We start from the raw sequence: 27,854 nt of genomic DNA, 5'->3' as shown, positions 1-27,854 counted from the left end.
AATGATTTATTAATAAGTTTGACCAGGGGGTTAGTTTCTGGGTGAAACTGTTGCACATCTGCCGACCTGCGAATCGGATCAATGCGTGGAATGGCTCGTTGGATTCCTCTGACCTAAAACTACGTGCACGTCGTATGCGCACTGTAGTGTAACAACACCTGTCAAAACGCGTGTACAAACCATTTATGCAAGAGGGTTCCAAAACTGGAAAATCTACTCTAATGGACTTGTCCGGACATGCAAGTCCTTTGAACATGCTTACAATATTGCCGGTACTAATCCTCCTAGGATTCGAGACACTCCTATCTAGGAAGAAGTGGAAAATTGGCTCTTGAAATCGATGAAGCATGTCTACGTTGCGCACCGCACCCAGCCATGTGCACGTAACATCCCCTCCTGCTTAAGGTGAGGTAGGGGTATTGAGCTGCATGGCCTCCTTGTATGAGGCTAGCAAAAAGTTCTCGTCCATCCAAGCAGCTTCATGTGTCCCTCGATCCTTGAACTTCAGGAAGTATTGCCTTGCTTCCATTATGCATTGTCCAAGAAAGTGGCAAATTGTAACACACTTGGACACCCCAAGTCGAGAATCTGACGCAACACATGTGAGTGAAACTGAAAATAACTTAATCACAACTGGAAGAGACGACACGCCTCGGTGTAGGAGAGATTGGCCCGAGAGTCTGGCGCCCGTTTCGGTATTTCTGTCTATATTAATCTCGGCAAAGTACAGTGTCAGAGGGTCCTCTCTACTCAGTGCTCCCAAGCTCATCACAGGGAGAACGAGGCCCTGACACTTCTTGTAAAGGCACTTGGCCCTCTAAGAGCAGTACATGAAAAGCTTCAGGTTCTAAAAGCTTCTGGTTCTCAAAAGCTGCTACCACAGTCTGTCCAAAAACAAAGCGCAAAATGCGGGGATACGTACAATGCTGCACGTCAGCAGGGTGTCGTAATTTTAGGGATCCGTACAACGCTGCCACATCAGCAGGTCTTTGCAATTTGGCTCCTTGCTTTATTTTTTAATGCTAATGTCCCCTGGCCCCCATCAGACGGGACCCCATAAGTTTGGAACAACTTATAACACTCAAATTTGTCAGTTTCACTTGGGGGTTTGTTGGACCGGACATGCCACGTCATCACCTTGTGACACAAACGTAATTGCATGGAAACATCATTTACCTTTTTGACGATTGAAAATGGACTATACATACGAAATGAGAGTTTAGGACATTGTAACAAACTTGGACACCCCAAGTCAAGATTTTACCGTGACACAACAGAGATTCACTTCAAAATAGTTCACAAAATTGACACGGCCCGGGGTTAGTTTCGTGCCCAAAGGTATTGGCCCCAAAGACTGACGCCCCTTTCAATATTTCTTTTTGTATTAATCTGTGTTCAAAGTACAAGAGAGCGGGTAGGTGCTCACTCTCAGACTCTACGTCCAGATCCTCTGAAAAGTGAATGCCCACTTATTTTAAGTACAAGGGATGCCCAAAACCAGAGCCCCAAAAATCTCTCAACTTAAAATCTTTTTAATTCAAAAGAAATAGGCCCAAAAGCTGCCATAAAAATTAAAGCATTCAGCCGCCAAAAGCTGCCGTAAATCAGCCAACGTAATTTTTGCTGATTTCCATGCGTAATGCCACGTCAGCACTGTGAGCGCATTATGCGGCGCAATTTCCTGAATTCCGTACAGTTGGCCATGTCAGCCTGCCAATGCATTATGCGGGGGTCCGTACTGCCGGCAGCAGTCACCAGGTGTGTGTCTGGGAGCCTGCCACATCACTAGTTTGTGACCTATTGTAATCGCCCTTGATTATGCCTGCAAAACAGACAGAGGCATTAAACTGTCGTAGCAGAAATTGATTGTTAGTACCGACGCACTAGGCACGACACATCTAGTACATGTACCAATCGACAGTCACATCAGGGACATCACAAGACATCACTTGACATCACAGGACATCACATGACAAATCACATTCAAATTTATTCCAAATCTCAGACCATGATTAATCGGCAACGTATTTAGTAATTGCATCTAGATCCAGTCGGGACCTTATAGATGCCCTATTAACTAATCTATATTGCAATCATGTCTATAGAGATTTATGAGACCGAAATGTTGCAGTTATTTGGTCTTTCAGTACATGCACTCAAACAAGTCAAGTACAAATCAATCAATATCATTTTCATTTTCAGGAATTCCAGTTCATAAAGTCATACAGCAGAATATTGTCAGCCAAGCAGTATCCCTAAAATCCAAAGGGACATCAATGACTCTTATATCAAAAATCGGGGTAATTTGTTGACAAAGGAGCGGAGTGACTCCCCTCTTGTGCATGCCCGTTGCAATAGATTCATCCATGCTGAAATCGCGGTTCTATCGGAGTAGACTATGCTAAACCGAATGTTTCAAGGTAAAGTTCCAAAATCTGAGGAGTATGTGCTAGGTCCTCCTCCTCCATCCACTTCGCATCCAATGCAGGATAGTTCTTGAATTTAACTAAGAACCGCCTAATCACTTTACCTTTAATCTTTTCATCTTTATGTGCCAATATCTGTTCTAGAACGAGTATCTCCTTGCTTTCCTCCACATCGGGTTGCTCATTTGGCTCACCCTCATCGGGCACATCGCCTTTAAAAGGCTTTAAGAGACTCACATGAAAAGCATTGTGACTTCTCCAAGTATCGGGCAGCTTTAGTCTAAAGGAGACATCATTTATCTTTTCTTTTATCTGGAAAGGTCCATAGTATCTCGTGCTAAGCTTTGGAAAAAGCTGCTCCTTTCCCTTTTTCTTTCTCAGGCGTGCCTTCTCAAAACGTAAGAGCACCCAATTGTCTTCCTTTAATTTCAAATCGCGACGGTGTTGATCTGCTACCTTCTTGTGTCCTTCTTGAGATTTCGCTAAAGCCTCTTGGACCTAGGCAAAAGCAGTGTCCAAGTCCCTCGTGTACTGGTCGGCTTCAAAAATCTTATCCTTCGTGCTTAAGAAGGGTGGAACCTTCGTAGCACCTTCAAATGGCGCCTTCCCCGTCGGACGGTGGATCGTGTTATGGTAGGCAAATTCCACCAAGGGCAATTTTTTTTCCCATTGAGTCTTCTGATAAAAAATGTAAGACTTTAATAAATCCAGTACGATTGAATTTACAATCTCAGATTGCCTATCTGTCTGTGGGTGGAAAGATGACGAGAACTGCAACTGTGTGCCAATGTTCTTTGTCACAAGAAGGACACCACACGCCAATAGAAAAGAACAGACTGAACAGACTTTTAGCACTTCAATAACAATTGAACAAAGAAGGAGAGTATTGGCCCCAAACCTTGGTGCCCCTTTCGGTATTTCTTTATATTGTATCAACTCAGTGCAAGCCGGTACTCCAGACTGTGCACCTTCTCCAGGAAGCATGCCAGAGAATGAGCCCTAACCTCATATTTAAAGGCCCTTGGCCTGAAAAGCAGTTATAGTAAAAAGCCTTCAAACTCAAAAGAATTTGGTCCAAAAGCAAAGCCAAAAAGCTGCCAGCGTAAATCACGTCAACACAAAACGCGGATAGTCTGCCACGTCATCATGTCAGTGCAATTTCCGCAATTTTTGTAGAGTTGCCACGTCATCAGCTGCTTCGCCAGCCTTTTCTGTGTGTGTGGGTCTTGCTTTATTTTAATCCTTTATGTCACTTGGGGCCCCATCGGACGGGGCCCCCATAAGTTGGTAGGACTTCTTCTTCGGTTACTTGTTCTCCTTAGGGTTTAGGCCACTCGGCCGGTATCTACAAGCTGGCTCCCTTCTTCAGGGCTTTGACACGTCAGCAGTTTGTGACATTATCCCAAATAGCCTTTCAAAACAAACTCGTGAATCAGGGATCTCTGTCAGAGACGATTGTCTCAGGCATGCCATGTAATCTGGAAATCTTTGAAATGAACAGTCTCGGTAAATGATCCGGCTTGATTGTTTTCTTCATTGCAATGAAGTGAGCTTGCTTGTTAAATCTATCGATGACAATCCAGATACCATCGTGCGCACTCTCTGTCTTCGGGAGATAAAAAATGAAATCCATAGCAATACTTTGCCAGGGGCGGGTGGGAATAGGTAAAGGCTGTAACAATCCCTCTGCTTTATGCCTGTCAAACTTGCTCTTCTGGCATACCAAGCAACTGCGTACAAAATCGTTCACATCCTTCGTGAGTCTCGGCTAGAAGAAGTAACGCTCCACACCTTTCAAGGTGGTATCAATGCCGCGGTGACCCTTAAATGGTGGACAATGACATTTGGTTAGAACCTTTTCCCTCAACGGCTGTGTAACGCACAACTTCATTTTCTTCATTAAGTAGCCATCGCGTATGGAATATCCCGCTACTACCTCCCCATTCTGTATTCGACTTAATACATATGAGAAATGTGGATCTGTAGCGTACTGATCGACCATGTCCTCGAAGTTTCTATGATGAATCGCGGATATAGCCAAGACTAACGGCTTCTGGGACAAAGCATCTGCCACCAAGTTCTTCTGTCCCTGTACATGGACAATCTAGAAGTAAAACTATGACAAGAACCGCATCTGCTTTTCCGAAAGCTGCTTCCGTGACAAGAAGTAGCGTAAACTCAGATGAGCAATGAAGACCGTAAAATCGGCTCCGAGTAGGTAATGTCGCCACTAAGTAAGAGCATGGATAGTCGCCAAAAGCTCTTTCTCATAAATCTGTGCTGTCAATTCTGGCCTTGAAAACAATTGGCTCTCATAGGCAATGACATGGCATTAAGATTGCACCCAGACTACGACCACAAGCATCACAATATACTTCGAATGACTTTTGCAAATTCGACAAAGTCAAAACTGGACCCGTAGTCAATTTCTCTTTCAAAGTCTGAAAGGCAGTCACTTTTGTGGGTCCCCATGAGAAAGGGACTACTTTCTGTGTCAAAATATGCAAAGGGGAAGCAACCTCTGCGAATTTTCTAATGAACCGCCAGTAGTAAGAATATAAGCCCAAAAAGCTTCTTAATTCATGAACATTCTTCAAATCGGGCCAATCACGTATACTCTCAATTTTGGCCAAGTCCTTCTGTACTCCTGCTGCTGAGACGATGTGTCCCAAAAAGTGTGTCTCCGGTAAGAAAAATTCACTCTTCTTGGCATTGATTACTAACTTGTGATCTCGCAATCCTTGAAAGACTCGTAGCAGATGTTTTCTATGTTCTACCTCATCCTTGGAGAAGACTATAATGTCATCAAAGAAAGTGCCAACAAAAGGTTTGTACGAAAAATCCTATCCATCGTTCGATTAAAAGTCGCTGGAGCATTGGTACGGCCAAAAGGCATCACCAAAAATTTATATAAACCGAAGCTTGTTCGAAAAGCCGTCTTGTAGACGTCTCCCTGCGCGATTCGGATCTAATGATATCCACTTTTCAAATCGATCTTGCTAAAGCAAAAGGATCCCTGTATATAAACCGAAGCTCGTACGAAAAGCCGTCTTGTAGACTTCTCCCTGCGTGATTCGGATTTGATGATATCCACTTTTCAAATCGATCCTGCTGAAGCAAAAGGATCCCTGTGATCTGTCAAGAATATCATCGATCCTCGGAATCCGAAATCTGTTCTTGATGGTGATTTTATTGACAGCTCTATAATCAATGCACATTCTCCAAGATCCGTCTTTCTTTAAAACCAACAACATTGAAGAGCAGTAGGGTGAAGTACTCGGTTGGATAAGACCCTTTTCGAAAAGGTCTTTCACTTGGTTCATAATCTCTTCATTCTAGGCTCGGCTCACATGGTAAGGTGGCCGGTTCGGTGGTGTGCTTCCAGGTATCAGGTCAATAGTATGATCCTCAGGACAAGATGGTGGCAACTCGCTTGGCAGGCCCTTAGAAAAGCAATCGGCATGAGTGTGGAGAAAATCTTTGCGTTCTTTATCAAGTTCAGACATATTCGTCATGTGTTCATCATTTAACTCTTTCAAATAGATCGAGTAAACAAATAGACTGGATTTCATTAATTTAGGAACGGCCGAAGCTGATACAATAGGGACACACTCACCCTTCAATTTCACATGAAGTACAATTTTTCGGCCCTTTTCATTTGTTAATGTCGCTTTCTTCGCCCGATAATCGACCTCGATATTGGTCTTATGGTACCAAGGGACTCCAAGGAGGACATCACAACCTTCCAAGGGCATTATGTAAAAGTCCTCGTGCCCCAAATACCCCTGACAATGCAACCGAAGTTTGCCAATGACAGTTGTAATAGCTATGTCCCGTCTGGGTGCCGCTAGAACTTCCTCTTCTTGTGGTCCCATTCGATCGGGTGTAATCTCGAGCCGCGTCGCCAATTCAGGTGAAATGAAGTTGGCCTTGGCTCCTCCATTAAAGAAAATTAGGGCTTCTTGATCTTTCACTTTGCCCCAATCTCGGCAAAGTTCTGTACTTTCATCAATCGTGTTGGTCAGTACCCATGCAATCTGGAACCAGTCCTGCTATCATCTTGCCTTTTCTGCCACGTTCCTCTACTGCTCTGAACTCTCTGGCCTGTCTCCATTCTGTTCTTGCTGGGCCTTTATAGGGCACTTCGCGGAGACGTGTCCATGTTCTCGGCATCCAAAACACTTCCCCTCTTTGATGTAGTTGGCCCTCTCTCGAAGAGTGAGCCGAGGTCGTGAATCCTTGTCTTTCTTTTCTTGGGAACTCTTTCTCTTTCTACTTTCATTATTAGAAGTCTGTTGGGTTCTCTGAGTCAAGATCTCATGAGTGGGATAAGTCAAATTGCCCGAATGTATCGCAAAACCCCGTTTCGCATGACCCATCAACTCTTGAATAGAATTTGACTTTTGTTCCAAGCAGTAGTCTCGGATCTCTGAAGTAGGCCGTAGCAAAATTGCTCAATCTGCTGTTTAAACGAGACCTTCTTAAATAAAGAGGCCGGTAGAAAAGAGCTCCAAAATCTCTCGCAATAAGCGTCCAGAGAATCTCCCTTGATCATCCGAAGATGATTCCAAGTAGTTCGTATATCTTGTTCGTACTTTGAGTCAGCCAAGAAGAAATAAAAAGCCTTATGTATTTCAACCATTTAATTGGAGCTTCCTTTCTTAGTAGAAGGGTGGACCACCATGTTCGAGCATTTCCCTTGAAGAAAGATGTAGCCCTCCGAATCTTGGAGTGCTCTGAGTAATGCCCTCCAGAGAAGGCTATGTCAAACTGCTGTATGAAGGCCAAAGCCTCGGAGCATCTCGGAATTGAGAAAAAGAGTCAAACTTAATTGACTGTCCACCTTCTTTGAATTCTCTTACTTTCTTGCTTTTATCTTCGAGGAAGTCATATTGGTTGGCTTTAGAAATACTTCTTCTTTGCATAAAACATGTGATCGTCATAGTCCGAACTGTCTGAGGATGAGTCCACTGTAGAACTGTCAAACTGGGCGAAATTTAGGCTTATTTGCCTTTTTCTTGCCCTTTCCTTTGCTTTTTGCTTTGCTTTTTGCTTTTTCTGTCTTCTTTGCTCGAATCAGAAGAGCTAGAAGATCTGTCAGAAGAATAAGAAGAAGAAGAAGAAGAAGAACTGGGTAGTCCTTCAAATCGTACACGCTTCTTCTGCTTTCTCGCCGGTGCAAAAGAAGATTGACGACCCAAATAACCCGAGTAGTTCCTTTCTTGTGCTTTTTCTCATGCTTTTTGGATTTGTTGTTTGCGTCCAAAAGCCGGCTAATCTGTGTCTGAACCACCTCTTGTAATTCTTGTTCAGTAAACATCCTCGGAGAAGGAGGTTTCTTGATTGCCGGTTTGATGGATGGTTCTGTAACCTTCTACCACTGGGCATGTACTTCTACGAGGGATTGCTGAGACAAACATTTTGCAAAATTTGGACCCTTCGCTATCAACACCTAGCAAGTAGTGTTTCCAACTTGAAAGCGCATGAATCACGGTGAGTAGCTCTTTCTCATAGATTTGCATATTCTTTTCTGGCCCTTGCAAGATTGTGCTTTCGTAAGCTACTACTCGACCATCTTTCATTAACACTGCCCCAATAGTATTGCCACATGCATCACACTGGACCACAAATGACTTCGTGAGGTCTGGTAAAACAATTACTCGATCTGAAGTTATTTTTTCCTATAAGAGATTAAAAGCTGAAATGTCTTTTTGTGTCCACTTGAAAGTGAGCCGTTTCTTTTGCAAAGCATGTAGGGATGAAGCAATCTCGGCAAAGTTCTTGATTAACCTTTTGTAGTAAGAACATAGCCTAAGAAGCTACGGACATCATGCACAGTCTTCAAATTTGGCCATGTCCTGATTGCGTTTCATTCTATGGGAGTAAGGTTCCCTCGAGGGTTTGAAACTAAGACCAATTCACATTGATATGTCGTATCATGCTTTTGCCCGCAAGCACCATATGGAGAAGATTTCAACAAGCTCATCAACAAGAAGTCAATAAAGCTTAAATTTTTGTCTTGATTCAACGCCACATGTATGCAAGAAATCCTTTTTGTTTTATCTCCTTCAGCAAAGTGTATGGAGAAGTCGAGAAGATTTTGACAAGCTCATCAACAAATAAGACATTACAGCCTGAATTTTTGTCTTCAGTCAGCCCCACATCAACCTGGCAGGATCCATTTGGACACCATCCTTTGACACTATGTGGCCAAGAAAGTGCCACTTGTTGTAAGATTGAAAAGTAACCCGTTCCAGCGTAGCTCTTTGAACACAATGGTGTCAAGTGACCCCTATGCTCCTCTTCATTCTTTGAATAGACTATCATGTCATCAAAGAATGTGCCAACAGACTTTTGATTTGGGCGGAAAATCCGATCCATCATCCTATTGAACGTAGCAGGAGCATTTGTAAGACCAAATGGCATCACTAGAAACTCATACAGACCAAATGTCCTCCTAAACGCAGTCTTGTGCACATCCTCTGGCCTACTACGAATCTGATGGTATCCACTCTTAAGGTCTACCCTGCTGAAAATTGCGACACCCTCTAGTTGGTCAAGAATATCATCAATCCTTGTAATAGGAAACTTGTTCTTGATGGTATTCTTATTCAACGCACAGTATTCAGTACACATGCACCAAGAGCCATCCTTCTTCTGCACTAGAAGCACTGGGGAACAAAAGGGGGAAGAACTAGGTTGAATCAACCCTTTTTCTAACAGATCCTCTACTTGGCTTATAATTTCTTTTTGCTGAGCTGCACTAACCGTGTAGGGGGGCGTATTTGGTGGGTTACAACTTGGCACCAAATCTATCGCATAATCCTCAGGCCTCTTTGGCGGCAACCGAGACGGTAATAAATTAGAAAAACATCACTAAACTCTCGTAAAAATGCTGACCTTTCTTTATCTAACACAGATAAATTTGACTGACAATTATCTGAAACATTGCGTGCAAAAACAAGTACGCAGAAAGATGATTCTTAATTACAGAAGTGATAGCCGAAGCAGATACAATAAGGACAGGCTCCCCTCTAAGCTTTACATCAAGATCACCCTATGCTGAAGGGTGATCTTTTTGTTGAAGACATACATCACTCCATGTATACGAAACATCCACAGGATTCCCATAGCGCATCGCACTCTTCTAGTGGCATGATATAGAATTCCTCTGTGTCCACATATGATTGAATATGCATATGCGACTTTCCTATCATAGGAGTAACACACTTTGAGAGGCCAGGACATGCCAACCCTGCCTCTACTGTGTACCTTATCTCTTCAGCTTTGATACCCAGCTTGATGGCCAATTCTGGTGAGATAAAGTTTGCTTTAGCACTTGGATGAAAGAAGATAAGTGCTATTTGATCCCTAATTGTACCCCATGCCCTACATAACTCAATGGCATCAGAGTTTGGCCTATCACCCACCATACCTGGCACTAACTCGACCGTGGGTTTGGGCTTCCTCCCTTTCCCGTACTCTGAGTCAGTTGGCCTCCTCCTCTGGAGACAATCTGCAGCAAAATGACGAGGCTACTCCATATAAAGCATTTGTCCTTAGCCATTAAAGCCTTCTTTTCCTCGAACGACTTGCGCACAAAAGGCTTCCTTTTCCTTTTCTTAGCCTTCTGACGTCTCGGGTGAGTCCTTGCCTTTATCTGCCTTTTGTGACCCCTGTGGCGCTTCAGGAGCCGCTTTTGCAAAGGACCTCTTTGTCGAATACAATGGATTTCACGTTGCCTTGAAATCCAGTGTCCTCTCCCTTCAACAAGGCATGACCAGAGTTGGCAGCTGAGTAAGGGTGGCCACTCTGGTCTTTGTAGAGTAGTTTCGAAGCCCTCTCGGCAGCCCACAACAATACTTCTCAATCTGCACAAACTTGTAGGAGGTTACTCGGAGCAATGCTTTGCAGAGCCTCCGATTGTACTCCTCTTCGCTCTTGCAAGTAGCCGTAGTGAGTTGGTGCCAATACGTCATGATATCGTCTTCAAATTCATTTGACAACGCAAACATTTGCTTGAAGTAAACCCATGTGGCGGGTGTCTGTTCTTGCATCAATAGTGTCGTCAGCCATGTATGCGCATTACCTTTCAAGAAAGTGGAAGCTTTCCTGACCTTGGAGGCTTCTGTAAAATTCCCCCCCTGCATAAGAACTAACAAACTACTTTAGGAAAGTGAGAGCCTTCGTCTTATCCTCAAATTCGCTGAAAGTATCAAACTTCACAATTGCACCACCTTCTTTGTATGGTTTTGGCTTTTCCAATGCTCCCAAATTATCATAGGTTAGTGTCTGTGGGTGGTGGAAGAACCTGTTGCATAGCCTAGAAATTGGTTCCCTGTCCATTTAATGCAACATTTGGACTCTGACAGGTGGCTGGTTGAACGGGTAAAGTCTGTGGAATAGGCGTCCTAACCACCTGTTCGTGGAGAGAAGGAATTCGTCTTCGAGCCCCAAGTGACTTTGCAACATGTGAGTGCTTCCTGCACTGTTGAGACGCATAAGGAACCTCGACTTGAGCCTCAACGGGCTCTCTTGCATGAGAAAATTGTCTCGTGTGTTGTGACACTGGTGGTGCTTGCATAAATTCCATAACCTAGGATTCTGCAACAATTGAGAAAACACATTTACAGTAGCAACCAATTGTGTCCTGAAAGCATCCTCATCTAGTTGCTCGGTCATAAGCCATTGACCTTGTGGAGTATTCAAATCAATAAAGGTTACAGGTAGGGGTGACTGTGAACTTTCGCCACGCTCGAATATTGGAGGAGGAACAACCTTTTTGTCCTTGGAAGAGGAGCCCTCTTCCCTAGTGTCATTCACTCTGTCAGCCATAGTGTAATTCCAAGTTCTTATGCTCTGTGTCCTTGTCGAAAACCAACCAAGGCTCACTCTTCAACGAAAAAGTGATTCTATCTCGGCAATGGAACCATGAAACCTGCCCGTAGACTCACTAGAGGGCTAGACTTTAGCTTTCACCCGATCTTTAATTGAACTTTACGACACAAAGCAACTTCTCGATTTAACCTGTGATTGCAATTTAACACTTCAAACAAAAACATGGCTTGGTAGGTAGTGTGCTTCCAAGCAGAGAACGACACCCTGGAGGCCCCAAAGACTGGTGCCCCTTTCGGTTTTTCTTTATTCTTGGACCAGATCACCTGTACAGTGATCCCATCACTTCCCCGAAGCTCTTGGGGGTCTTAGGGATCAGTTAGGTTGAAAACCCTAAACCTGCAAAAATACACAGCAGGCTGTATTTTACTGTTTTGCGTTCTGTTTCGCGTGCCGGTCGCATCCGGAGCAAGCCCTTGTACTCTTGCACCTATATGGCTATGCTAGTTTCACTGTTCTCTCTCACCGGGACGGTGAGTGGTCTTGTGGCGGGCAACCTGTAGCAGGGCTACAGTGTCACTGGCACAGGACGGGCAGTTAGTTACAATTGGTCGAGAGTTCACACTGGACGGACTCTGGCCTGGGCAGTGACACGTGGCAGATGATAAGGGTGGTGGTCTAGTGGACATTGTGGCCAGATGACCACCACCACAGTTTGCAGATAGGCTTAGATGGATTGGGATATTTTTCTAGCCATTCGTGGCTCTTTAGGAGATACATATGTGTGCTTGGTTCCAGTCATGGGACACTCTATCATCATCATCTACCTTGTGTGGTCGAGCGTCTTGAGTCTCGAGTCTTGAGTTCATGCACAACACGTCTGCACCATCCGTGCACATTGGAGCAACACCCCCATTGTACCCTTGAGTCTGAGCTTGGAGCTGAGTGTGCTGCCAAGCCAGAGTCTGTATGGTTCTTTGAGCTTATCGAGTTCCACTGAGCTCCGAGTCTCTTGTGCTTTGAGTCATCGTTCCATTTTAGTGTGATGTTTTCTTTTTGTTGGAGTGAGGTTTCTTGCTACAATACAAGGCTAGGATATGCCAGCTATGCCATTCGGAGCCTGAGACAGAGCTGCATTACATATGTCACTCTCCGGTGGCTACAAGATACGGGGGCGATTTCATTGTCTCTTCAGACAGGGTTTTGGACCACTACCCAGGTCATGAGATATCATCAGAGATGTCCTCGGTTATTTTTATTCGAGCTACGCAGACACAGAGAGAGCCTGTTGCGGAGACCATCAGAGAGGCAATCTCAGAGGCAGTTTACAGATTTTTTAAGACCACCTACTGGGCAGACAGAGGGGTAGACCACTCAGCTGAGCCCAAATATCACTCACACCAGAGGTACGCTGGTCGATCGGGCTACTGAGCTAGGGAGATCCAGATGCCCGCGACCGGGGGTACCTCACAACATTGATGGAGACTACGACAAAGGATACGGATTACTTCAGCTCGACATGCGAGACGCCCAGTACGAGTACTTACCATGGTGGACATTGGTGGCCCAGAGTCTTGACGTATGAATTATTAGAGCATAAATTTTGCAAAAAGTTAGTGGAAATAGGAGGCAGGAGTCTGTCTTCTGTTGGCTTTTAAGAAATTGTAGTCAAAGGACGTTGACTGTCCAAATAATGTTATTTCTTTCCATTGTTGGTTTCAGGGGGTTTCTTCTGCTGCACACAAACTTGCTGTGGGCGTGGTCCGACATTGTGCAGAGAAGTTGGAGCCCTATGTCCAACGCCTATTGACATCTGTTATGTTGGAGGGCAGAAAAGCTGAAATTGATTTGCGTGCGGATTATCATGATATCATACTCGAAATATATCAATGTGCACCTGAGATGCTACTTGCAGTTATTCCTAATCTGACCCAAGAACTTGTGGTACCATATCTGTCATCGACGAGAAACCCTCTTTGATCTTTTTCTGTTTTGCTCATCTACTGTGCGGTCATGTTTATACCACATCTGCTTCGCTTTCTTTCTGGGGTGAGACAGTTTAAAAACTTTTCAAATTTTCGTGCAGAACGACAAGGTGGATCTACGTTTGAAGGCTGTAAGACTGCTTGGGAGGCTATTTTCTCTTCCTGGTCATCATGTAGCAAAAGAATACCGACCATTATTTTTGGAGTTTTTGAAGAGGTTCACTGATAAAGCAACCGAGGTCCGTCTTGCAATGATTGACTGTGCAAAGGATTGCCTAAGAGCTCATCCCTCTGGGAATGAAGCGGCCGAAGTTCTAGGTGCACAGTTTTCCCAAGTAGACAGTTCCATCACATGGTATTTATTTTAATGGCTGTAATGAAATGTTTTGATATAGCGGCACTGGATGATCGGATATTGGACAGTGAGGAGGCCACACGTCTACGCACTGTGATGGTGGTTTGCGAGTTGGCTAAACAGAACCACAGTTGGGTTCCAATTTCACTTCTAAAGCATATTGCAGAACGTCTGCGTGATAAAAAGGTCTACTTTCCATGTATACTCCAAGATCTTTTCTGCTGTGGCTGATACTTGTACTGCTATTTCCAATCAGTTCGAAAATTTGCAGGTGGGTGTAAGAAAAGAAGCTTTTTATAGACTCGCTGATGTTTATAAGGCCTATGCTACAAAGTGCTATGAGGGTTCTTCGTCCGTCGACGATCAGCTTGAGTGGATACCAGGCAAGCTTCTTCGATGTTGCTATGACAAAGACGTCAAGGAGTTCAGGTATTGTGCTGAGCTACTGATAGTGATGGGTTAGTCATAAAATGTTAAACATGCTCAGAAAGTTTTCAAGGCTCATCTGTGAGTGATTTAAGGAAGGTGAATGAGTGTACCGTTACAGAGCCTAAGCGTGTAGTAGAGAATAGAATATAATTTTTCTCTACAATGTGAAGTACGTACTAAAGATAAGGAGGGATAGGTAAAAGCTTGCAGATGCTAGTTTCTACAGATCATTCAAAAAACATTCAAAGAGGCAGTTAAGAGTTTCACGATTACAGATAATCAGGGGTATGACAGACCAAACGCTAGAGCATTAAGGTGTATGATCATTAGTTGTTATGGAGCAGGACTCAACAAGTGTTCCTCAATATCTGGATAGTCCCATGTAGCCGGGCTACAGTGTCACTGGCACATGACAGGCAGTTAGTTATAGTTGGGCTTGAGTTCACATTGAACGGACTCTTGCCTGGGCAGTGACACGTGGCAAGTGTTATGGATGGTGGTCTAGTGGACACCGTGACAGATCACCACCACCTCAGTTTGGAGATAGGCTTAGCTGATTGGGATATCTGCTAGCCATTGGTGGTTCTTTAGAGGATGCATATGTGTGGTTGGTGGGAGTCGGGAGCGACTCGATTATCAGGATCCACTTTGTATGGTTTAGCGTCGAGTCTCGAGTCCTGAGTCTAGAGTTCTGCACGACACTGGCACTCTCCCTGCACATTGGAGCCTCGACACCCCCATTGTACCTTGAGTCTTGAGCTTGGAGCTGTGTGTGCTGCTAGCGAGCTTGTCGAGTTCCATTGAGTTGAGTCTGCAGTTGTATTTTGAGTCGTGTTGTGTCTTGAGTCATATTCCACTTCTGTGTTTCAGTCATGTTGTTGTGTGATGCATACTGCACTGAGGAGCACCCACTCTAGAGAGCACGACACCTTTTCCTTGCTACATCCCAGCTTCACCCCACCCCATGAAAGAGACTTTCTACCGAAGGGGGATTTCTTGCTTACTTTAGCTTGTTATTGTGTACAGGAAGGCATTTTACGTGCACTTCTAGAGAGATTTTGGAGGAGACTTATTATATAGAGATTTGTTGTCATTGTAGCGTAGATAGTGTGTCGTGCTCTCTACAGTGGGTGCTCCTTAGTGCAATGTGCGTGACAATCTCACTCAAAACAGACTGAAAAGAAGAAACAATAGACAGAAATTGAGGTCACAGAGACACAACAGCAGCAGACCACAACGAATGACTCGACTATCTCAAAGAATTGATACTCTGGCGTGGCAGGACACTCAGCTCCAGCCCAGGACTCTCAGGTACAATGGGGTGTCGAGGCTCAGATGTGCAGGGATGCTGAAGATGTGCTGTGTGTATAGACTCACTAGTCTAGATGACGACGTGAAGAAGATGATAAACATGACCCAACTGCTACTACTCATATGTCCCACCATAAAGAGCCACCAACGGCTCATAAATGTCAGCCATCTACGTCTCTCTTCAAACTGAGGGTGTTGACCTGGCCACAATGTCCACTAGACCACCGTCCGTATGCCTGCCACGTGTCACAGCCCAGCCCAGAGAGTCCATCCAGTGTGAACTAGACCAGACCAACTGTACTAATTGTGTGTCCTGTGAAAGTGACACTATTGCCTCCTACAGGTTGGCCACCACAAGACCGCTCGCCGTCTCGGTGAGAGGAATACTGAAAAAATGTGAAAGAAAATTGCATTCGTACATCTTTCGTGAAGCAGTTGCTAGGCCCAACCATGACCTTACATGCCTCAGAAAGTGGAGTAAAAAACATTGACTGCTTGTAACGCCTTAAGCCTTTGAATAGGCAGAATTAAGTATGATTGCATAGTCCAAGAATCCCAATTGGCTAAACAGAATGAGGCTCCACATCAAAGAAATATGCTCGGTTTGGATCCAGCACATCTTTATCCTCCATAACCATAGTGAGAGGAAAATGACCTGGTCCATGCTTGCAAATAAACCTTGCAACACTTTCTGCACAACACTCTTCTCGAAAAGAGGGATGACCATAAGGTAGAGTAACACCGCAAATAAGGTTAAGCTCCATCGTGATGGCAGAACGAAAAGCATTAACAGCAACGGGATGGCAACCAGGTGAATGCTTGAAAGCCGAGGGTTGGGTAGGTAGTAGGTAGGGGGCGAGGCCTAGGTAGGTAGGAGGGCGAGGGCGAGGGGTAGGTAGAAGGGCGAGGGGTAGGTAGGAGGGCGAGGCCTAGGTAGGGGGTAGGTAGTAGGTAGGGGGCGAGTCCTAGGTAGGGGGTAGGTAGGGTGGGTAGGTATAGGGGGCGAGGCCTAGGTAGGGGGAGGGCAAGGGCGAGGCCTAGGTAGGGTGAGGGTGAAGGGTAGATACGAGGCAAGGCCTAGGTAGTGTGAGGGCGAGGGGTAGGTAGGGGGCGAGGCCTAGGTAGGGGGAGGGTGAGGGCGAGGCCTAGGTAGGGCGAGGGCGAGGGGTAGGTAGGGTGAGGGCAAGGGGTAGGTAGGGGGCGAGGCCTAGATAGGGGGAGGGTGAGGGCGAGGCCTACGTAGGGAGAGGGCGGGTAGGGGCGAGGGGGAAAAGGGTAGTGGGGGCGAGAGCAGTGGAGGGGGAGGGGCGAGGGTAGGCTAGGGGGTGAGGGTGAGTGAGTGTGAGGGGGAGGGTAGGGTTGAGGGGATAGGAGGCACCAAACATTCATCTTCAATGCAAGGTATAGCCGGAAGAGAGGGGATAGGATGCACAAAATAAAATACTATGGAATCCTAAACTGCTAGGTGTGAACTAAGCAGCTGGGATAGCTAGATCACAAGAGATCCAGCATCGGTCGTTGGCGGGTCTCATTAATCTCCTCCATGGTCAGTAGTCTGACCGAAGTGCAAGGCGGGCATATCTATCTCTGGGAAGTTCCCACATGCAGTGTATGAAGGAGACAGATCTGGTGAGCACCTCAACCACTAGTGGGGGGGCAGCTAGCTCTGCCCGGACAATAGCACGTGGTACTGAAGCCTTAGCTCTAATGAGCCGCGAGATCATAGAGACCAGAGGCTTGTACATGTCCCCTCATCCATCAGTGCGGCCTGTCCTCCCGTGATGATCGAATGAAGGTCCCCAAATCATAGTTACCCGGAACGCGGAACGGGAACGGGAACGGCGACGTTTCGGAACGTTCGAGAAGGGAACTGCCCCCCGGAACGTCGGAACGGGGGCTAGGGGGCGTTCCCCGGTAACTATGCCCCAAATCTCAGCTCCATAAAGCAATGCGGAAGCCACCAAAGTGTCAAAGAGCCAGAGCTTCGTCCGAGGCTCCTGAAACTGAACCTGTGAACACATCCTTTCCAATCTACCCAATGCTGCATGCGCTCTAGTCAGCCTAGTCTCAGCTGCCCTCCTCAATGAAAATGTTGGCCCACTAAAAACCACTCCAAGGTAAGTGTAGGCATTTGTATACTCCACTCTCTCCTGGCTGTATGTGACTGCGGGCGCTCACCTCCTGATCCACTGTGGGTGGTATTAAATACCATGACCTTGGTTTTACCAAGGTTGACGGACAAGCCACTTTCTTGGGCAAACCTATGCAAAGCATCCAAGTGACGTTGCATCCCCTCCGGAGAGGCGGAGATCAACAAAATATCATCAGCATATAACAATAGTGGAATCCATGTCCCTGCTAGCTGTGCACCTCTCTCACCATCCCTCTCAATGTAGTTGGAAACCTCATCCACATACATACCAAAAAGAGTAGGAGAGAGCGGGCAACCCTGCATCACCCCAATAGTTGAGTGAACCGGTGTGGATAAACCCTCTGAGGTGCGTACATGCCCCACTACTGACTTGTATAATGCCATGACCTCCCAAATGAGCTGTGTGGGTACTCCCATCTGCTGTAATCTGCGCATCAATCTAGCTCTGGGTACTATGTCAAATGCTTTGCGGAAATCCACAAAGCTAAAATAGATCCCTCTCCCATGCGATTGCCCTCCTCAATGATGGCTTTGAGTGTCAAGATATGGTCAAGAGTAGAAAAACCCCTCCTGAACCTTGCCCGCCGACTGCACGTTGTAGCCTGCTACAGTCACTTTCATTTTCATGCGACAGTAGTTTACAGTTGGGCTTTGGTCAGTTCGTCTGTGGTCTGGTCGGTTCACACTCGGGCAGAGACACGTGGCAGGGTGGTCTAGTGGACATCGTGGCCAGGTCACCACCACCACCCAGTGGGGATAGACTTAGATGATGTTCTTTATGAGCTGTTGGTGGCTCTTGATGATTGTACATATGAGTAGTGGTTTTGGGCCAGTGGCATTATCTTTTTGTACGTAGTCGTCTAGAGTGGGTCTTTACACAAAGCACGTCTGCACCATCCCGGCACATCTGAGCCTCGACACCCCCATTGTACCTGAAAGTCCTGGGCTGGGGGAGCTGAGTGTGCTGCCATGCCAGAGTCTGTATCAGTCTTTGAGATAGTGAGTCATATGTTCTGGTCCGCTGTTGTGTCTTAGCGAGCTCTGTTGACGTCTACTGTTTCCTTTCTGTTCAGTCTGTTTGAGGGAGATTCAGTCTGTTTGAGTGAGATTGTCACACACATTGCACTCAGAACCACCCACTGTAGAGAGCATGACACGTTATCCGCGCTACAGGTGCTCTCATTTTGGCGATCACGGTGGGACCTCAAAGGAAGTCTCACTCTTGTGGGGATAAAATCGTGAAGCTAATTGGTTGTTACTTGGCTCTGCACACTTGCTTACACTGTGTAGATAGTCTGCAAGTTTGGTCCTCTCTCGCCCTGGTCCAAGTCCTAGTCCTGGTCCCTGGTCCCTGGTCTTTGGTCCTGGTCTAGTCCTCGCCTTGGTGCAGCCCTCCTCGTCCTGCGAGCTAGGTGGTCTAGTCACTGGTCCTCGACCAGGTGGTCTAGTCACTATCCTCACTTGTTCTGTGTTAGACCTGTGCTGTTCACTGTTCACTGCATGACACATACAAGGCGGTCAGTTGAGCGTCAAAGCGCACTACTGAGCCCTCTGAAGCACTATAACAGAAGACGCCCGGTGTTATCTAGTAGAAGTCCATTAACCTCATCAACCTTACCTCCACATACGCCATCCCCCATTCCTTCATCTCCCATTCCTTCATTCCATAGTTGACACGTACGGTCACGTACGACGGGTACACGTACGAAGACGTGTGGTACTAATCGAACTAAAAAAAATTAGACGTACGGTGACGTAACGTACGATGCAAAAAAAAATCATGCGTCTTACACATGATAGATCATATGAGTCATGACATCGACCTTAGTACTTAGTACCAGGGCTAGAAACAAACATTTTTCCTAACCGATCAAAATAAGGGAAAACTTGAGTTTTCAGGTCAAAATTTGAAGCTTTTGCCGGTAATTACACTAAAACTTGTGTAAATTTGCCGGTTTTCTTAGAGGCAAGCTCAAAATCTAACCGGGATTTTATAATTTTAACCGGTTAAAATACACTAGACCTCGGCTTTTTTCTAACACTGCTTAGTACTAAATACTTGTAACTTAAGTCTTACAAGTTAAAACATGAAAGATCTGTCCATGGACATTGGAAACGGCAATGTTCGAAGAAAGAAGAATCATGATCTCCAAAGTGGTGGCGGCCATAGTAGATCCGCTACCCAAGCCTCGTCGTACATAGGTCATGGTGGTTTGAGCCAATGCAGCCATTGGGCTCTTGTTCAAATGCAGTCGAGATGCAAAACATTCCCACACCAAAAATCGCCCCGGAAAAAAAAAAAAAAAAAAAAAAAAAACCCCCCGGACGACTCATGTACGGAACGTACGAGTCGTACGGTACGGTACGGAACGTCCCATACGTCGAACGTGGACAACCCTGCTTCATTCCCCATTCCTTCATCCGGTTCCACATCTTCCAGATCACCTTCTCTTGTAAAGCTCTCTCCTATTCTGCTACAAGGGGCCATGGAGGCGTTGGCTAGCGTGTTGGCCAAGGTAAACATCAAGTTCCCCACCTTGAAAGGACTCTCCTTGGAAGATGTGGACGACATAGTAACAGGGAATGGCTGTTTTTAGGTCTCCGTTCCCCGTTCCCATTCTAAGTTCCCGTTCCCAATCCCCGTTCCGTGTTTCAAACGTGAGTACTCGTAACAGGGAATGGCATTTTGTTCCGCGTTCTCGTTCCCCGTTCCCGTTCCTGGTAACTATGGCGGACGACCATGCACGGAGGTTCGTATCTCTCTGTAGAGGACGTGGTCTTAACAGGGAAGATCCTTATCTGGTACTTTTTCCATCCACCTTGGACGGCTTAGCAGACAAATGGTACAGCCAGTTTGCAGAAAATCATTTTGCAACTTGGGTAGACTCAAGACAACAGTTCTGTGCAGCTTTCAGGCGGGGCGACTACCAAGAGAAAGTGTTGGATGAGTTGGCCAACATGGTGCTCCATCCAAAGGAAACTTTTGCGGAGCTTATGACCAAAACCAAGTCTCTGGTTGCCAAGCTTCCCCAGCAACCCGGTGAATTCATAGTTAAGAAGTGGGTGGAGAAGGCGCTTCCAAAAACCTCTCAGCAGAAACTCCGGGAGAGCCTCCGACCTGACGCCACTCTGGAGGAATTCATCGCAGTTGCTACTAGAATAGAGGGGGCTAGGAAGCTGTTCAACAACTCTCCTCACATAGATACTCCCTCTGTGTTCTCCGAAGGAAGTCCTGGTGATCCTTTGACTTCCTTGCGCAGGGAACTCGAAGCCCTCAAACTACGACGCGCCCTCCAAGAAGAGAAATCAATCTCTCTGAGACAAGAGAAACCACCGCATCTTGAGGCTTTGGATCAAATCAAGAGAGAGTTAGAAGAGCTTCGGTCTCAGCAAGAGCCAAAGCTATGGTATGGTGAAACTCTTGTCACTCTCCTAGACATCCTCCACAGGACTGTCCCCTTCGGGCTTATTGCCACTTCTGCGAAAAATCTGGGCACGAAGATAAGGATTGTTACCATATCAAAGGATTGCGGTAAATACAACAAAATCTAGGTCCTTCTCTCCAACAAGGGCTAGCACCTGCATCGAACATGGTCTCACCCTACGGCCATCAAAACCCGTTGCCTCCTCTGTTGACAACACCCCCTATGCAGCAAGGTATGCACAACAACTTTGCACCCCACAACTTTTATCATGCCAGTACTCCCTTAGTTCCCCAAAGTTTCTACACCTCAGCCTCCAGCACTATGCAACAACAACAGCAACGACCACCTCGTCCCCCGTTTCGTCCGTCTGATCGGCCAATCCTATGCTACAGATGCGGTGAGTATGGGCATTACCAAAGTAAATGTCCTTTACCTGAAGGGTCTCCTCCTTGCAGACATTGTCCGGAGCCTAAGGACCACTACAGTAAGGATTGTCCCAAACAAAGGGCATCCTCTTCTTCAAGCCCAAATCAAAATCAACAAGAGTTTACATTCCCGAAAATCAATCTGATCACAGTGAACATCACCTCTCAGCCAGCATCTATACACATACAGTTCAGCCACAACAAGCAGCAGAGCCTACTGGGGTGCTCACTCGAGCACAAAGAGCAGCCTTGGGTTTAAGTTTGCCAACGAGACCATTCGGTCCAACACTTCAGCAACCTGTTGAAAATGTCACCCCCGTAAGTGGTGCAAAGAATAGGCCAATCTCTATGCTTTCGGACATTGATGGAGCCTTCCTGGCAGCAGTAGCTGACTTGCAATAGGTCAAAGTTTCCGAGGAGGCCCAGGTTGTAGAAGCTAGGCCCACAACGGAAGCAATCTTGAAGAACACCTTTCAGCAGGTGTCTCTTTATGAGATGCTCCGGCTAGATGCAACCATGAGAAGTGACACCCTCTCAATAATTCGGTCTTTGTACCCTGGTACAGGGCGTAGTGGCAGGCACCTACCTGTGCAGCCCCTGGAGTCCTACATGATTTCATATCCAGCTGCTCCCCTCACCGACTATAAAAGTCCACGTCTTACTGTATCTATTCTTGGGCAGTCATTCTCAGGCGTCATAGTGGATGGTGGGTCTGGAATCAATCTAATGCCCGAATTTAACATGTCAGCCTTAGGTCTGCAGCCTACTCGCCCTGCTCCGTTCACTGTTACATTGGCAGACCAGAGGACAGTCTATTCTGTGGGCATAGTAGAGAAGGTGCCTTTGAAGGTACAAGACTTCACATTTAGCTTGGATTTTGTGGTGGTAAGTCTTCCTCAAGTGGAGGGAGGATTTCCTTTGCTGATTGGTAGACCATGGTTGCGGCATACTAAGGCACTTCATGATTGGGGAAACGACGCCATGTGGATACACACTCCCGGCTCCCAAATGCAACCAATCCGGCTTGAAGGAGGGATGGATCCAGTGGCTCAGCACAACTCATTGTCAGTACAGTCCAACCCCGACCCTGAGCAGCCCATCCCACCTGACGGGTCAGACGAGGACCTGCTACAGTGGTTGGACGCTACCACTTTGATGCCATGCTACATGGTCTCTACTCAAAACTTACCTATGCCGCGAGTAACACTCTCTCTTCAATATCCTCAGGAGGACACAGATGTCCAAAGTCCTACAGTAGACAGTACAACAATCGAAGAAGTAAGTGTGTCAGCCCCAAATTCTCATGCTTCGAATGACCCGCCGATGGAAGCCCTCGGTCTTGGCGAACCTATAACACATCACCGAAGGGGGAAGAAATCTCCTCTGCATGCACTCGCCAAAGATTTCCCCCTTCCTGGAACATCTCCCAAGTCGGACCCCCTTCAAAAGCACTCTGTCATATTGTCTGCATCTGAAGATGTACCCTTCGAGGAGCTTCCACAGGGATGGTTACAAGAAGAGTATGCAGAGTTTCCAATCGATCAAACACCTGCACATGATGTCTTGAAGCTCCAAGAGGCAGCCCACCTCTCATCTTCAGAAGCATCCTCTCCAGCTACACCCCCAGACCCGGTCGGAGAAGTCAACTTGGGAGATCCTGACAACCCTCAGCACGTACTGTTAGCAGCTTGGTTATGGGAGCATCCCGCATTACTCAATCAGGTAGTCTCTTTCATACACTCTTTTAAAGATGTTTTTGCTTGGTCCTACAACGATTTATAGGGGATTCCACCAGAATTGGGTGTCCACACTATACCTCTGGTTGAAGGGGCTAAGCTTGTAAGAGGCTGAGCTTACAAGCTCAACCCGAAGTATGCTGAGGTGGTCAAGGCAGAGCTAGAAAAAATGCAAGAGGCAGGGATCATAGTACCTGTGGAGCACTCTAAGTGGTTATCACCCATGGTGATAGCGCCTAAGAAGCAATCCGACAAAATCCGTGTGTGCGTCGATTACCGTGCTCCGAATAAGGTAACTATCCTATATGGTTTCCCAACACCTTTCACTAAGCGTGTGCTCGAAGATGTAGCAGGGCATGTATTGTACAGTTTCATGGATGGGTTTAGTGGATACAATCAGTTGGGCATCCATCTAGGTGATCAACTGAAAACAGCCTTTGTGACTCCCTGGGGTATTTTAATATACACTCGAATGTCTTTTGGGTTGAAAAATGCCCCACCTTCTTTCAATAGGGCGGTATATCTCATCTTTTGTCCTCTGCGTACGAATCATCTTCGCATCTTCATGGACGATTTTTCGACCTTCTCAGGTGCTCAATGTTCAACCCGAGTGGAAAACCTAGAGGAACACCTCGCTCAGCTCTTTGTTGTCTTCCTCAGGTGCAGAGAGACACGCCTAAAGCTAAATCCTAACAAATGTCATTTTTTGGTTACTAAAGGCACACTTCTAGGCCATGTGGTGTCTGCTAAAGGTTTAGCGCCTGACCCAGAGAAGATTGTGGCAATCTTAAAGTTACCACCTCCCATCAACCCAAGAGGGGTACAGAGCTTTGTAGGCCACATAGGGTATCATCGCAGGTTTATACGCATGTATGCACAGGTGGCTCAACCCCTGACCCGCCTAACCAGTGCTGCTGTTCCCTTTCAATGGTCAAAGGCAGAGGCTGAAGCTTTTGCATACCTTAAAAAACGCCTTACCGAAGCGCCTATCTTAGTAGCTTCCGATTGGTCTCTCACCTTTCATGTGCATACAGATGCCAGTTGCCTGGCTGTGGGTGCTGTGCCGACTCAACCTAGTAAGGAGTATAACCTGGATCGCCTTGTTCACTATGCAAGTCGCCTACTCACCAAGGCAGAGTGCAACTATAGCACCACAGAAAGGAAAGGTTTACACTGGTGAAGAAGCAACAAGGGTTGCTGACGACTTTCCTGATAGCAGTCTCTTTAAGGTAGATACCACACCGGAATGGTACGGCGATGTTTTGCATCTGCTTTCTACTAGCCTCTACCCAGAGAATGCTTCTCCCCTGCAGAAGAGACGCCTGTTGCTGAAGTCTAGGCCTTTCACTCTCACTGGGGGCCAGCTATACAAATCAGGGCAGGATGGTGTTCTGAGGCGGTGTGTCTCCCCTCATGAAGTCGAGTATATTTTAGAGGATGCCCATAGTGGTCCCTCTGGTGGCCATTACCTTGGCCATATTACTGCAGTGTGGCTTATGGTCGGCCTATATTTTCCGCGATGCAATTGCCTATGTAAAGGTATGTGATGTATGTCAGCGCTGTGGCCCTAATCCAAGCAAACAGTCAAACCGTCCTCTGCAGGTCTCTATGGCATGGCAACCCTTTGAGAGATGGGGCATAGATTTTGTAGGCCCAATTACTCCCTCTGCCCAACCCGGCAATCGGAAGTATCTCTTGGTGCCTACCGACTACGCAACAAAGTGGGCAGAGGTACTTGCAACAACGGACTGCACTGGCACTACCGTAGACAAGTTTCTCTACGAAAATATTTTGTGCAGGTTTGGATGTCCCTTGGAAATCACCAGTGACAGGGGTAGTCACTTTGTGAATGAAACAATTTCTACCTTGCTGGCCAACCACAAGATTTTTCACAGAAAATCTTGTTCCTATTACCCTAGAGCAAACGAGCAGGCAGAGAGCACTAATAAGGTTCTGATAGCACTCTTGCGGAAAGCATGTCATCTTCATCCCTCGACTTGGGCTCAAGCTATCCACGGTACACTTTGGGCTTATCGAACTTCTTTCAAAGCCACAACCAATCACACCCCATTTCAATTGGCTTTCGGTTTGGAAGCGATAGCACCTTTCGAATTCAACTCAGGATCCCCGCGAGTGGGGAGTCTTCGTGCCAATGGAAATTTGGGGTCGGCATCTGTCTCGTCTTTTTCTTTTGGAGGAAAGCCGAGGTTTGGCTTCACTGGCTCTAGAAGCAGAGTAGCTTCTTCGTAAAGCCTTGCATGATCACCATCTCAAGAAGCCGCAAATAACGCAAGGAACACTGGTGCTACTTTATCAGGCCAAGTTTCTCAAAAAAGCAAAGAAGTTGGTCCCAACATGGCAAGGACCATATAAGGTGATGGAGATTCTACCCCACGACGCTGTACAATTAGCCACTCTCGAAGGAGTTCCGTTGCCTTTAGTCAATGGATCTCGGATAAAATGCTATCATGCTTAAGCTGCCGCTCAAGGGTCTAACCGAGCTACATTCAAGTGTTGAGCTTCACTGATTCCTAAACCTAAACCTATAAATAACTTCGGAATCACTCATCGGCATCTTGCTCTTCCTTTTCATCTTATCTCATACACCCTATACTTACAATCTCTCATTAGACAGCTCCCCTTCTATAGACTCTGTTAGGCTCAATGGGTTTGATTTTGGAATTGGATCAACTCTATCCGTCACTCTCTGTCTTCAATCTTTGTCTTTCTTGGACATAACCTAATCTCCTCAATCTGACTAAGTTCCTTTTCTCAGCTTTTGCTCTCAAGTTAAACTCAGTTCTTGGAGATGCATAAATGCTTTGAGTGGGGTATTTATGTAGGATGATACTTCGCATTTTATCTGGAATTGCTGATTCTTTCTGGTACCTCGGTTTCACCAATGCTTTCTATTATTTTGGTCTATCTAAATCTTCAAGGTCTCTGGGATAGTTTCCGAAGCGTTAAAGCTACCTGTTTTTTTTCTACCCTGAGCTTCTCTCTCCTCTCAACCCCCTCCCCTAGCCCTAACCCTACCCATTACCTTCCTCTCCCTAGCCCCTAGCCTCGCCCTAACCCTCCCCTTTCCCCTTTCCCTCGCCCTCTCCCTAACTTTCCCATCTCCTCGCCCCTCGCCCCTAACCCTAGCTTTCCCCTCCCCCAAACCACCTTACCTATCACCTCGCCAAATTCCATCACCCTCTCGCCCTATCCCCCTTACCCTCTCTCCCTCGCCCTAACCCTCCCACCCCCCACCCCCTCGCCCTCACCCCCCCTCACCCTCTCGCCCTCGCCCTAACCCTCCCACCCCCACCCCCTCGCCCTCTCCCATCCCCTCGCCCCTCGCCCTTTCCCCCTCGCCTTCGCCCCCCCTCACCCTCTCCCCCTCGCCTAAACCCTCCCACCCCCTCGCCCTTTCCCCCTCGCCCTCGCCCTTGCCCATCCCCTCGCCCCTTGCCCTTTCCCCCTCCCCGTCGCCCCCCTCACCCTCTCGCCCTCGCCCTAACCCTCCCACCCCCTAGCCCTCTCCCATCCCCTCGCCCCTCGCCCCTCACCCTTTCCCTCTCGCCGTCGCCTAAACCCTCCCCCCCCTCGCCCTCGCCCTCACCCTCGGCCATCCCCTCGCCCTCGCCCTCGCCCTCTCCCTCGCCCCTTGCCCCTGCCCTGTTCCTCGCCCCTAGCCCCTCACCCTGGCCCACTCTCGCCCTCACCAATTACTTCCCTCTCGCCTTGGTCCTCGCCCGCCCCCAACCTTGGCTTGCGCAAAAGCAAAAAACCTAAAAAGCACCTTTTAAAAAACTGGAAAGCTACTTTAGCCAACTTAAAAGTAAATCAGTCTCTACTTCTTCATATCAGAAACGCCAAGAGTCTTCACAGTCTTCCCAGCGCCAGGTGCCTCCGAAGCTCTTGAGCCCTGCTACTCCAATTTCTCACTGGAAATCCCCTCACAGTTTAGTAAGATGGTTCGTACTCGAAATAGGGAAAAGCATCTGCAATCAGAGGAAGAGTCCTCTGCATCTGGGGATAGCTCTGACAGTAAATCAGACTATACTCCTAGTTCATAGCAGATTTCAGAGGAATCTTCAGAGGAAGATTCACCACAGTCAGTCACTGCTGACAGAGTCACCACTCTCGAGGTGCCTCGCCCGTCTGGTGCCCTCTCCAAGGTACCTTTAATAATGATATATCATCTACAGGCTCCGAATCCAGCACTCAAGGATGTGTTCTCTCAGCAGCATCTGATACAGTTGGGTCTTCAAAATTTGGCTCAGACTGATTTGTCTGCCAATATCTCTATTGCCAAGCTATGTTCCCTCTTGCTAACTTTTCCAAAGCTGAATGATACTGCACTTACAGCGGAGGATATCGGACAGGCTATGGGAATATTGACTGTTCTGGCACCTCTGCCTGTAACAAAAACCTTCTCGAATCTCTCACCAGAAGAAACTGCAAATGCTTGTGAGGAACTTTTGCTAGACTCACATCGAGACTATCAGAGGAGTGAGTAACTGTATTCAATGTTACAATATTTTTTTTTTCTGCGAGCACCTGAAAGAACAGGGGTTCCATCTTCTCCAAGTTCTCCAGCAATATGCGATGCTCTTTTTTGTCTCTACCACTGCCTGCCATAGCCATTTCACAATTTGCTGTTTAAAGCGCTACAGGACATGGCAAAGCGTTTTCGGACTCAGCGTAAAGGCAATGCGGAAAGGTTCAATTGCTATGCAGCGCCTATAATGTATTGGGTAGTAAAGATTATGCAGCAAAAGACAGAT

At 46.7% G+C, this 27,854-nt stretch overlaps 1 protein-coding gene across 7 annotated transcripts in view; it reads left to right on the top strand.

Annotated features, from left to right (window-relative positions):
* LOC147460250 (sister chromatid cohesion protein PDS5 homolog A-like) overlaps positions 1–27,854 on the top strand; it is a 189,986-nt gene that overhangs the window by 83,254 nt on the left and 78,878 nt on the right. For all 7 annotated transcript variants that reach the window (XR_015187952.1, XM_086511335.1, XM_086511336.1 and 4 more), the window contains 4 exons: positions 12,984–13,205; positions 13,348–13,564; positions 13,642–13,787; positions 13,873–14,030. Coding sequence is in view for 6 of the 7 variants with exons in the window: in XM_086511335.1 (XP_086367461.1) it covers positions 12,984–13,205; positions 13,348–13,564; positions 13,642–13,787; positions 13,873–14,030 (743 nt within the window). In the remaining variant the exon portion in view is untranslated. The remainder of the gene's footprint in view (positions 1–12,983; positions 13,206–13,347; positions 13,565–13,641; positions 13,788–13,872; positions 14,031–27,854) is intronic.

Source organism: Adiantum capillus-veneris, chromosome 4 (assembly GCF_014529385.1).
Source record: "Adiantum capillus-veneris isolate H3 chromosome 4, ASM1452938v2, whole genome shotgun sequence".
Classification (NCBI taxonomy): Eukaryota; Viridiplantae; Streptophyta; class Polypodiopsida; order Polypodiales; family Pteridaceae; genus Adiantum; species Adiantum capillus-veneris.
The sequence above is the reverse complement of the archived record's forward strand: the minus strand, read 5'-3'. Positions and strand labels throughout refer to the sequence as shown.